This window comes from Haemaphysalis longicornis, unplaced genomic scaffold (assembly GCF_048455015.1).
Source record: "Haemaphysalis longicornis isolate Haplotype H1 unplaced genomic scaffold, Haemaphysalis longicornis Haplotype H1 scaffold_8, whole genome shotgun sequence".
In the NCBI taxonomy this organism is placed as follows: domain Eukaryota; kingdom Metazoa; phylum Arthropoda; class Arachnida; order Ixodida; family Ixodidae; genus Haemaphysalis; species Haemaphysalis longicornis.
In genome coordinates, this window is record NW_027526445.1 from 111,537,109 (window position 1) to 111,549,919 (window position 12,811).

The window sequence follows — 12,811 nt, forward strand, 5'->3', positions numbered from 1 at the left end:
TCGTTCAGGAAACATGGTGTTCGCTTGACAAACTGGGTCACGTAAGACAATGTGGCCTACGCCAATCGGCCAGTGTCATGAGAGACAACCCCAAACCGCCGCACTTATGTGCAGCTATAACAAGCAGTGTGCGCAGTACCAACAGCAGTACGCACTGGTGTTTCAATGGTTACGTGTACTTCCGTAAATTTCATTGTTTACCCCACCATTCTTACTGCTATAAAATGAGTAGGCACTAAGCTTAAGCGAAAATAGGTCGTTCTGCAAGCTATAAACCCTGCCTAACATGCGTTTGCAGGCCCCAGCCAATTGCACAGCTGCCCATAATGCGTCATTGGGTTTAGTACGAGAAATGAGTTAATGGTTCGCATGGCCATTCTCTTTTCCCCTAATTATACAACTTATTTGAGTAGAGATTTCGTTAAAGGTGGTGTCAGTGTTATTCTAACGAGGCAATCTTTCGGATCAACCGAACGCATTTTCGCTGAATGGCCCCTTTAAACGAAAGTCCTCGAATGCCATTCGGAATCAGCCGTGCTTCACTACGATTTCGATGGCAATTGAAAGCTTAATGACCAACGGATAACCGTTTGTCATTAAAGGTAAAGAGTGGATTCCCAGAGAAGGCAAGCGTGGCAGGGGGCGGCAGAAAGTTAGATGGGCAGTTGAGATCAAGAGGTTTGCGGGTATAAATTGGTCGCAGTTAGCACAGGACCGGGATAATTGGAGAATAATGGGAGAGGCCTTTGCCTTGCAGTGGGCGTAGATAGGCTGATGATGATGCTGAGAATGATGAAAGATTTGACATTTCACCGCTGCCATGCAGTTCACTGATGCCATCAAGTTCTGTTTTCGTACATTATAGGTGCATTTTAAAGGTTTGGTGATTTTTCGCGTTAAAAATATCGTCATCGGCAGTATTTTTTCTTCCACTAATTGCGAATCGCTTTCAAAGCCTGCGCTCTCCCTTTGCTGTAATGAGAGTATATCAGTAAATTTCGAAGCAGTTTGTTCAGTTCCGAAGAAATCAATATCACGGGCCATTAGCTAAGAATGTTCATTACTCATTTTTTGAATTCCCAGTATTAATTTTTAATTTCCGTAAGTTCCTCCAAGGTATGGGAACGAGAGTATAAATATTTGCGTCTCGAAGGCATGTGGGCATTCGGCTTGAATGGCCTCGAAGCACACTCGAACCGAACCCCGTTGAAAAACCCAGTGGAGCATCATGGCATTCGCATTTCAGTCGAATAGCATTTAGTTCGTAGGCATTCGAGGCGCCAGTATAGCGCAGTCATACCCCTGGTAACTCACTTAACTCTGCTGCTACGTAAAGGGACCCTGCAGCGCTTACCACCCACTATCGGAACGCCTTTTGGGGTAAAGTCTATCCTCCCACCAATTTCGTCCCGCGAGAATGATAAAATTGGCGAAGCTTGCTCTAAAGGTCGCGGAAGTGTTGAACCATATATAGCAAAGCTGGACGATTTGTTTCTATATAAGCACTTAAGGACACGCCACCACGCATTGCATAAGGTTTAAAATTGTTTATTGACAGGTTACGTTGTCGCTTTTCACTGTGGTAGTAGTAGTCATCGTCGTATCCATCTCAACCGTCGTCTTCCTCATGCTTGACTGACGGGCCCGGATCGTTTTGTCCGCAGGCTTTCAGATTTCTCCCAAAGTGGAACGCGTTAGCACGGGCTACAACCGGGCGTCTGTAGCGCGAACTGTCTGGCGGACGCACGTGAACTGTTTTAAATGCAGAGAGAGAGAGAGAGAGAAAACATTTTATTGAGCATCTCCTTAGGTCAGAGGATACTCGTGGCCGCAGGCATGAGCCGAGCGGCGACGTCGGTAGCTCGGGTGACCAAGGTGGTTTGCACGCCTGGGTCCGGGCTACGCAGTGCCTCCTCCCACTGCTCCTCGGATGTGATTAGGGGAAAGCTATTTTGAGGGCAGGCCCACATTATGTGAGGTAGATTGGCTGGGGCGCCGCATAGGGGGCAATCAGGTGTGGGGTATATTGACGGGTGAATGTGCGTTAGCCTTGCGGGGTTTGGGAAGGCGTTTGTTTGTAGGAGGCGCCAGATGTGTGCTTGCTCGTTAGTTAGGTTTTTTTCAGCCGGAGGGTAGACCCGGCGGCAGAGGCGGTAATGTTGCGTGATTTCATTGTAAGACACTAGTCTGTCCCTTGCAGATCTGGCTCCGTGGTTTGGATACAGGCTAGCTCCCGCCCGGATGGTGAGGCCTCGGGCCATTTCGTGAGCTGCCTCGTTTCCGTCGAAGCCAGAGTGCGCCGGTGTCCAGACCAGTTCTACGGGGGACAAGGGGGGATTTCGGTTCAAAATTTTGAGTGCTGCTTTGGAGATTAAGCCGGCAGCGAAATTTTGAATTGCGGTTTTAGAATCAGAGATTATTGTGGTTGGGGTGGGTTGCAGTGAAAGTGCTATGGCTATCGCCGCCTCTTCCGCTGTCTCAGGACTGAGGGTCTTGACAGTTGCGGTATCTAAAGGGGACCCCTCGGCGTTTACTGCGGCGATCGCGTAGGCCTCGTGGTGTCTATACTCAGCTGCATCAACATACACGACGTTGGGTTTGCTTTCAAATTTTGTCTGAAGAGCTCGAGCTCTTTTTTCCCTTCGCTCTACGTGGTGTAGGGGATGCATGTTTCTTGGGATTGGCCTAATGATCAGGTTTGCATGCGTGTCATGCGGTATCGGGAGTGCGCCAGTTTGTTTAGCAGGATGTTTGATACCTAAATTATGCAGGATGTGTACTCCTGTAGGGGTTTTGGATAATCGGCCATATTGATTTAACATGTGGGCTTCAATAAGTTCTTCGGCTTTATTGTAAACTCCTAGTCCCTCGAGTCTGGCTGTGGAGGTGCACAGGGGCAGGTGCAATGCGGATTTATATATTTTTCTGATTAACTGGTTCACTTTGTTGAGTTCTGCAGTGCTTGGGTTTAGATATGGTAAAGAATAATTTATTCTACTGATGACAAATGCTTGTACCAGCCTGATCCTCTCATCTTCTTTTAAACCTTTGCGTCTGTTTGAAATTCGGCGAATCAGACCGATTGTTTGGTTGATATGTCTCTCGATTGTCTGGAGGAATTTAGTGTTTACCCTGTTGTTCTGAATTTGGAGGCCCAGGATTTTTAATGATGAGACCTCTGGAATGCGATTGTCGTTAATGTGTATTTTAATGTCCGGGTGTTTCTGTTTACTTCGTTTAGGGGGGATTAGAAGGAGTTCAGACTTATTTGGTGAACATGATAATCCTGCCTTCTCTGCTTCTTCTATTACCACCTGTGAGGCCTTCTGCAGAGTCTCCTCTATGTATGCGTCACTACCACCTCTCATCCACAGAGTGATATCGTCTGCATATAGACTAAATTTCAGGTCAGGGATCAGGCTTAGCTTTTTGGGAATGTTTAATATTGCCAGGTTAAAGAGGAGCGGGGAGAGCACTGCCCCTTGCGGTGTGCCCTTGTCTGAAAGTAAAATAGTGTTCGAGGTGACACTTCCTATGTTAAGTACTGCAGTTCTGTTTGTAAGAAAGTTCCTGATGTAGTTGTATGTGCAAGTTCCTGGGTTAGTTGATTCTAGCCCTTCCATGATGGCAGCGTGGGTGACATTGTCGAAAGCCTTGGCAAGATCTAGTGCCAGGATTGCCGCCGTGTCTAGGCACTCTGAAGGGGTTATAATGTCATGAGATAGCTGGAGCAGAATATCTTGCGTAGACAGTCCGGCCCTGAAGCCTATCATTGTGTGTGGGAGCTGCTGTGTATTTTGTATGTGCTGTGTCAGTCTTGCTAGGATGATATGTTCCATTAGCTTTCCCAAGCATGAGGTTAACGAGATCGGTCTTAGGTGTTCGAGAGTTAAGGGTTTGCCCGGTTTCGGAATAAATACAACTTTCGCGTGTTTCCATGACTGAGGGATGACGCCTTCTTTCCAACACTGATTGAAAAACTTCGTGATGTTACTAATCGACTCGTCATCTAGGTTTTTCAACATCTTGTTGGTTATTTGGTCTGGGCCAGGGGCCGACCCTGAGCGAAGTTTAATTATTCCCGCACGCACCTCTGCCTCCGTTATCTCCCTGTCCATCAGAGGATTTGGTAGCCCGCTATACTGGGGGAGGGATTTTGGAGTTCCAGAGGAGAGGTAGGTTCTTCTGACCTGTTCTATCAAGTCTCCGTCAGTGCCTGGGAAAGCCTGAATTATTTTAGTCAGCCTGTGTCTTTGGTCAGTTTTGCTGTGATCTGGGTCAAGGAGATGTCTGAGGAGCTGCCATGTTTTTCTCATGCTCATGTTTCCTTTCATTTGATCGCAAATTTGGTCCCATTGATCTTGAAATAAGCGCGATGAATGCTTTTCTATGTCTTTATGAAGTTTAGATAGTCTAATTTTGAGTTTTCGGTTGCTTTTGTTTTTTAGCCATCTTCTTTGTATGCTTTTGTAGGCTTCCCACAGATGGTTAAGGTGTGGGTCGACAGCTTCAGATGGTATTTCCAGATCCAGGTTTCTTGTGGCGGCTTTTACATCTTTCAAAAGCTGTTCGACCCATTGATCTATGCCTGTTAAATTCTCCAAGCTATTTGGTTCATCGCTCGACTCGCGGATCTTTCGGAAGTCGTCCCAGTTTGTGAGAGTTTTCTGCCTAGGAACGTGTGTGATTTTATGTGTTAGCGTCAGTACAGTCTGTATTATATAGTGGTCGCTACCGAGAGATGTGTCTGTCACATTCCAAGTGGCTTTCCTTATGTGTAATGTGAATGTGAGGTCAGGGGTGGAATCTCTCTGTACACTATTGCCGATTCTGGTTGGCGTGTTAACTTCTGTTTCTAGCGTGAGGTGATGTATTTGTGCCTGATTCCAGAGGTCTCGTCCTTTAGGGTTGCACGTTGGGTACCCCCATGCCGTGTGATGTGCATTAAAGTCCCCCACTACGATGAGAGCATGAGGTCCAGCTTCTTTACGCGCTAGTGAAAATAAGGGATTAAATTTATGGTCTGTAGCTTTCGGAGCACTGTATAAGTTGAGTATGAAGAGTTTGGTTTCTCCTCTGTTTTTCGGTAGGATTGTTATAAAGTCATGGGGAATTTTTACGCTGTCGAATTGGGTTCTATGGGCGGGTAGATTTCTGTTCACCAAGACTGCCGTTTTGGGATCATCAGTGTTTTGGAAGGCTTTGTAGCCTGGCAACTTCACTACTGTGCCTGTTTCCTGTAGTGCTATTATTTCAGGAGGAGTTTCTAGGCTTTGTATATGCAATTGTAAACTACCCCTTTTCCGTTTAAATCCTCGGCAATTCCACTGCCAGACTCGCACGGTCCCGAGTTCTCTTTTAGAATTGTTGGCCATACTGGTTATCTATTTGGGGTGCCTGCGCTGCGGGGTTGCTTACTGTGTTTAAAAAACCCTGCATACAAGTGTGCAGCTCTCCTCGGAGGGATTCTACGGCAGCTTGCAAGGTTCCCATATTGTTATGTAATGTGCAGTAGTTTTTCTGTATTTCCTTCAACTCGCTATGGAACTCTGTTATGTGTTTCCTAGTCCATGAGGCGTTGCCTTCTAATATGGTGAACCTCCTTTCATGATCACTTAGCTGGGCTGCTTCGGTATTCTCTGTCGCTGAGACTGTTTCAGTGGTTGCTCGCTTCTTAGCAGCCGGCGGAGCCGACCCTGATTCGTCGTGTTGTAAATTTTCAATTTGACTTCGGAGTGTTCTGTTCTCTTGTCTTAAGGCCTGGTTTTCCTGCCTGAGCAGCATGATTTCGGCTCTGATGTTAGCTAGTTCTTTCGCTAGATCGGGGGGTAATGGGGGTGGATTTTGTGGAGTTGAGGAGCAGCGAGAGGAAGCACCGGCAAAGCTTACCGACTTGTCGCCGCCCGGCTGCTTGTCTTGGGTTGCTTCCGGGGCCGTGCTCTTGGCAGAGGTGGATCTTCCCCGTTCTGCTTGCGGGATTCTCTGCCGATTAGCTGAGGGGGATCTTGACTGGTGTCGAGACTGGGACTTGGACCAGCTTCTTCTTGACTGGTGGCGGGTTTGTGATTTAGACGAGTTTCTTCTTCCGGTGGGAGTGTTTGATCGTTCTCTTCTTTCGAGGAGGGCTGGTCCGGTACGGGGGTCTTGTGCGCCAAAGGTGTCCGTCTTTCCCTCTGCGACGGCTTGAGCGTATGTTTGCTGTTTTCGTCGCGGCTGGAATCTCTTGGGACAGTCGGCGGAACCCGTGATGTGCTGTCCTTCGCACACCACACACTTGGGAACACAGTTATGTCGTTCTACAGGGTCAGCTGATCCACACTTGGAACATCTGGCAGTGGGCGTTGAATTTGGGCACACATCTTGACGGTGCCCAGGCTGCCAGCACGCGATGCATGCTTCTGTCTTGCGTCTGAATGGCTTACACCGGTACGTGGCAGCCCGGTATCTGATCCAAAAGGGGACCTTGGTGCCGTGAAAAAGGATTTGTGCGTTGTTGGAGCTTCCGAGACGCCTAGCTTCCAAGATCTGCAAGTCAGGGTTGTATTCTACTATGCTGCTGGTAATTTCTTCCGGTGTGTCCTCTTCGGGGATGTTAAAAATGACACCCATGGCCGTGTTTGCTGGCGCGGAGACATGCGTGGCCATCTCATAGGATTTGTTCTTGACAGTGAGTGACTGGATAGCAGCGTATTTCTGGGCTCGTTCTTCTGATGGGGTGCTGATTAGGAGATAATTAGAAATATGGTGGACCCGAATTTGGTCAGTCGGGTTTCGGGGGACGTTGGCTGCTTGAAAGATAGCATCGGCAAGAGAAGCTTGGGCCACCAACTTGAGGTTTAGTCCTCCTCTGGGCCGTAGGACCACCTTGATATCCGCCTCCGGCAGTTGTGTCATCGGTGGGCTTCGACGAGCCGGTCGGCTCTTGCGGGGTTGTTGAGCGCGCTGTTCGTTCAGCGGAAGCGGGTTCTGTAGTGCGGTTTTCGCTTCGTTGAAGGCGCGTTGTCGCCTGCGTATTTGGGCCCAGTTTGCATCGTCGAGTTCGCTAGGGTGAATCTCTTCGCCCTCCACGGTGACTTCCATGACGGCCATTGGGAGCTAGGCCCATTCGCTAAGCCTAGCTCCGGCGTGGTCGGTGAAGACTGCGGGTTTTCGCCAAGGAAATGCAAGAAATATCCGAAGAAACTTGCCCAGGTAAATCCTCTAAGGTTCCGACGCCGATGAATAGCAGATTTGAGGGTCCGGGCGAGGAATTTCGCCGCACGAGGCGAAAAAACACAGAGCCCAAGCGAGGCACTTTCGAACACGGCGGCGACCACAGCGCCCCTTAAATGCAGAGCATTTCAGTAACTCACGATGTAACCCGCGTTGACGTCCGTAGTCGTAGTCCGCACCCCTCCCCCTACACTATATAAAAAAATACTATCCGGCGCCTGGTTTCGATCCCTCGACCCTGCGGGCGGAACGCAATGTACATGGTGCTCTACCCACTGCGTCACAAAGTCGACACGGAATGGGAGGCTACGAACGCGCCTTATATCCTTGACTCATTCAAACTACGTCAAGAAGCTGCTGATACAACGCATTCACTACCACCAACTCCCCAAACACTAAACGTTAACGCAATACACCCACCTCCTATGCGACGCATTTGCTCGAGTCCCCCTCGCGGGGAGATGGGCCCAATTTTTCCTGGTTAGATAGAAGCAACTTCATTGTAGTCACCTGCAGAGCGACACCACCATTAAATGGCGCCGCGACGCGGGCCTCTACGTCTTCTCAGCGGGTGGTCTTTACTTGACTACGGCGCGTGCTACTCCCGCGTTCGGTCGCCCTTGGGGCAACGTCCCGGCGGTTTCGCTCGGCCTTTGTCTTTCAAAAGCCGCCGAGACCTGCTGGACGGCCCAGGTTTGGATTTCTTGATCGTAGCACTTCGCAGCAGCCGCGAGCCGCGGCGGAATCGTTGTACTTGTCGACGCTTCGTCGGGGAACTTGGTGCAGTCCCATAGGATGTGCGTCAGGGTGGCCCTCTCCCGCTGGCACACGCGGCACACATCACTCACATACGCTTGCGGGTACACATACTTCATCAACACTGGGGTGGGTAAGGACCCAGTCTGCAGTTGTCTGAACAGCACCGCCTCCGCTCGGCTCAGCCCCGGGTGCGGGGGTGGGAGAGTCCTTCGAGCCAAGCGGTAGAACTGTGTAAGTTCGTTGAACGTCGTCAAACGGTCCTTGGCGCTACACCACAGTGGACGGTCGGTTGCAGCGGCGCGGTTGGTTAGCGCTCGCGCCACTGCGTGTGCCGTCTCGTTGTGGTTGTCGTGCTTGTCCGACGCATCGTTGCCCGCGTGCGCCGGGAACCACTTGATTTTGATACACCTGTTCTCGCGTTCGAGGTCGGCCGACCACAGAACGCGCACAGCCTCACCGCACACTTTGCCCTTGGCATAATTCCGCACTGCACTCCTCGAATCACATAACACTGTCTGGCACCCGGGGTCGGCAATGGCCAGGGCAATGGCCATCTCCTCCGCCTGGCACGCCTCTCGGACCCAAACGCTCGCCGCCGCCCTCGTCGCGCCGGACGACGCCTCGATGACGGTAGCCACGAACGCCTCGCTCTCTCCCTGGTATTCGGCCGCGTCCACGAACCTTGCGTGCTCGTCCTTGGCGTACAAGTCGATGAGGGCCTTGGCCCTCGCCGCTCTTCTCTCCTTGTTATACTCCGGATTCATGTTCCTCGGGATGAGGTCTACCCGAATCCGACGCCGGGTCTCGTCCGGGACAGGAACGTCGCTGCTCGCCTTCCTCGCCGCAGGCGTGAAGGCCAAGCCTTGCAGTATGCGCCTACCGGTCTCGGTCGTAGAGAGCCGCTCCAGCTGCGCGGACCGTTGCGCCTCAGCAATTTCCTCGAGGGTATTGTGTACCCCCAGGCTCAGGAGCTTGTCGCTGCTTGTGCATTCGAACAGCCCGAGCGCTGCCTTGTACGCTCGGCGTATCAGGGCGTTGATCTTATTCTTTTCGCACTGCATCCAATTGTGGAAGGCTGCAATGTAGGCGACGTGGCTGATTACGAAGGAGTGCACAAGCCGAATCAGGCTCTCCTCCTTCATCCCGGCGCTGCGGTTGGCGACCCGTCTGATGAGACGCACTGCGTTGGTGATCTTGGCTGTAAGGCGGGCAACGGTCTCGCCATTGCCGCGACGCTTGTCTATAATCATGCCGAGCACCCGCATCTTGTCGACCTCCGGGATCACGTGGCCGCTACTCGTCACGATCTTTATCGCCTCGTAGTCCCTGGGTTCGCTCTTGTTTCGCCTGACGTATTTCGGTGGTAATACCACCAGCTCCGACTTGCTCGGCGAGCAGATCAAGCCGGATCCGTTTAGCTGGTCTTCGATAGTGTCGACGGCCTCTTGCAGCGTGCTCTCGATGTGACCATTGCTGCCTCCCGTAACCCACAGAGTGGTATCATCGGCGTAGATGGTGTTCCGGACCCCCTTAACTCGAGAGAGCCGCTCGGCCACCCCGATCATAACGAGGTTGAATAACAACGGCGAGATGACTGAGCCCTAGGGGGTCCCGACACTGCCGAGCCTCTTCTCTTGGAGTCGCAGATAGCCGGCGCAGAGCTCGGTGGTCCGACCTGTCAGAAAGTCATTGATGTAGTTATAGGTTCTTGCGCCCATGTTGAGTCTGGACACCTGGGCTAGGATCGCAGAGTGCTTCACTTTGTCGAAGGCGCTCTGCAGGTCCAGCCCCAGGATGGCCTTGGTGTCTTTTGTTAGGTTGTCGTCAATGATCTCATTCTTCAACAGAATCATCGCGTCTTGGGTGCCAAGGCAACGCCGAAACCCGATGATCGTGGCGGGGTACAGTCCCGACTCCTCCAAGTAGTCCTGCCACCTACACATGAGGACGTGTTCCAACAGCTTGCCCACGCAGGATGTCAGCGAGATGGGCCGGAGGTTGTCCGTGTTCGGTGGCTTGCTCGGCTTGGGGATGAGGATAGTCTTGGCAGCCTTCCACTGCTGGGGAAGTGACCCCGCCCTCCAGCACTTGTTGTAGTAACCGGTGAGGTTCTTGATGGCCGCATCGCTGAGGTTCTTGAGCACTCTGTTAGAGATGTGATCCGGGCCGGCCGCCGACTTGCTGTTCAGGTCATGCAGGGCCGCTCGCACCTCCTCGACGCTGATGTCGCGGTCGAGCTTCTCGTTGGTTTGACCATCGTACTCGGGATGCCTGTCCGTGGGTGTGACCGGGAGGTACTTGCTGTCGATGTGTCTGATTACTTCTGGTTCCCCGTGTTCCTTGACTGCTCTGTGAATGATCTTTGCGAGGCGGTCGCGTTGATGGGATTTGGTTTTAGTCTCGTCGAGCAGATGCCGCATCAAGTTCCAGGTCTTGCCGCAATGCATCTGCCCATCCGCAGCGCTACAGATTTCATTCCACTGTTGCGTGCATAGCACGCGACAGTGGGCTTCGATGGCGCGATTCAGCTCTGCTACCTTCTTCCTCAGTCGCCGATTCAACCGTTGTTTCTTCCACCTGTTTAAGATGGATTCTTTCGCTTCGAATAAGTGCGCCAGGCGGCTGTCTATCTTGTCGACCTGTGCGTCCGTTTCTATGATCTTGGTCGCTTCCGTGATCTTCCCCGCGATGAGGGCCGACCATTCTTCTATGTTCTCGATGTCTTCCTCCTCCGTGGGTAACAGGCTACGGAAGGCATCCCAATCAGTAAATTTGTGCTTTCTGGTGTCCTCCGAGGCGTTGACCTTCTCCGGTATGATGACCTCCACGATGTAGTGGTCGCTGCCGAGCTCGGACCCCGTGTTGCGCCAGGTGATCTTGCCCTGCTCGTCATTCTTCACGAACGTGAGGTCGGGCGTCGTGTCCCTGGCCACGGAGTTTCTGATCCTCGTAGGATCCGTCGGGTCCGTGATGAGGGTGAAGCCCAGGTCTATTGTGTCTTGAAACAGATCTCGCCCCTTGGCCAATTGCTTGCTATATCCCCATGCCGGCTGCGCCGCGTTGAAGTCCCCGCAGGCGACGAGCCTGTGGGTCCCCGCCGTGGTGCTGGCTTTGTGCAGGAGTGTCTTGAACTTTTGTTCCCTGTGCGAAGGGCTACTGTAGACGTTAAGAAGAAAGGTGCTGTTCTTGTGTTTCTTGCCCGAAACGACCTCGATGAGAGTGTATTCTATTTTACTCTTGTCCAATTCGTGTTCGATGAAGGTGACTCCCTTTCGAACCAATGTACATACTCCTCTACCGCCGGTGACCTCCGGAGACGTGGTGTAAGCCCTGTAACCGGGGAGAGATACCGCGTCGGTGCGAGTCTCTTGTATCATGATTATATCAGGTTTGCGTGCTACTTGTGTTATGTGTTGCTGCAAGACTGCCCTCTTGCTAGCGAAACCGTTACAGTTCCAGTGCCAGGTCACCAGACCCTTCACTGCTGCTGTTGTTGCTGTTGATGGAGCGGCCATGATTGTTGGTGATTGTACTGCTGCGTTGTGATTTGCTGTATGGCGTTCACTAGCTGCTGATATGTCTGGTCGATGTCGGTGAACTTGTCGAAAATCATCTTAGTGAAGGTTGTCTTAATATAGTCCTCGAGGCCGTCAAGGTGTTTTTCGATTTGGTCGACCTTGTCTTCCAGGTTGTCCACCCTATCGTTGAGCTTGCGCTCCTTCAGTTTCTCGATCGCTCGTCTCTTGGGCGCCGGTTGCTTCGCTGCGGATGTCGGTGGTACAGCACTGCTGTTGCTGGGTGTGGGTTCACATGGCACTACTTGAGGCGTTTCGTTATTGGTGGAACGGGTCGTCAGAAGCTTCTTAATTTCCGCGATCTGTTTTGCCATCTTGCTGATTGTCGCCTCTTGCCTAATGACTGTCGTCTCGAGCTCGTTGTTCTTGCGCCGGAGTTCCTCGTTGACTTCTTTCAACACCCTCATCGCCTCGTCTTCCTTCGTCGTGCTGTTGTTTCCGCCTACGGTCTTGGTGGTTGCGGTGGCATTGGAGGTGGTGGCGGTGGTACCCCCCTGTGCTTTCATAGCATATTTTCTTGCTGCATCGGCCCAACTCACGCGGTCACGTGATTGTGATCGCTTACGGCTAACGCTACGCCTTCTGCTCTCGCTGCCCCTGCGCTTCGAGGCGGAACGCGATGCACGGCGACCAGCTGGGCTGGCAGCTGTTGCGGCTGCTGATTTCAGCGTTGGAAATTCCTCAGCTTCGAGCGCTGCTTGTTGCTGCTGCATCGCTTGCTGTTCGCCCATCCTGCGCTCCCACTGCCTCTTTCTAACTACGTATGGGGTCTTGTACTTATTCTTGCAAACCTTGTCTCCGGTCAGATGTGGCCCGCCGCACAATTTGCAAGTGGGGGTACAGGTATGGTCGTCCTTGGGGTTTACGGCCCCGCAAGCGAAGCAAGTCTTCACGTGAGGGTTCGGACAAACGTCGCGACGGTGGCCCACCTTTCCGCACTGTTTACACACATCGAATTGCTTTCGGTATAGGCTGCACTTGGTGAGAACGGGACCGTAGCACACGTAATTCGGGACCTTCAGGCCCTCGAAAGCAACGATGACTGTGGTCGAGCTACCAATCCTCTTCGCTCCAAGTGCCAGGGGATTTCTCGAGTTTACAATGTTCCGGTCGATCGCGGCAGGGGAGTCCTCAATCGGGATACCTCTAATCACTCCTTTCACGGTGCCATATGGCGCGGTTTGGTATGCGCCAACCACATGTTCCTTGCCACCAATGCAGATCGATTGTATCTTGGAGTAAAGTAAAGCACGTGCATCGTCGGG

General features: G+C 52.0%; 1 protein-coding gene across 1 annotated transcript; it reads right to left on the bottom strand.

The window, feature by feature from the left end:
- Positions 1 to 9,572: 9,572 nt before the first annotated feature.
- On the bottom strand, positions 9,573 to 11,348 carry LOC144148437 (uncharacterized). The gene is made up of 2 exons (XM_077679972.1): positions 9,964 to 11,348; positions 9,573 to 9,906 (listed from the first exon to the last, which is right to left on the bottom strand). The coding sequence occupies exons 1-2, from the start codon at positions 11,346 to 11,348 to the stop codon at positions 9,573 to 9,575; spliced, it is 1,719 nt and encodes a 572-aa protein (XP_077536098.1).
- Between the last annotated feature and the right edge of the window lie 1,463 nt (positions 11,349 to 12,811).

What these genes read in the sequence shown, in the direction of transcription:
- LOC144148437 (XM_077679972.1), bottom strand. Translation starts at nt 11,348, where the DNA reads ATGATACAAGAGACTCGCACCGACGCGGTATCTCTCCCCGGTTACAGG. An exon ending in CCGAACACGGACAACCTCCG is followed by an intron (nt 9,907 to 9,963) that starts GCCCATCTCGCT and finishes CCTCATGTGTAG; the next exon opens with GTGGCAGGACTACTTGGAGG.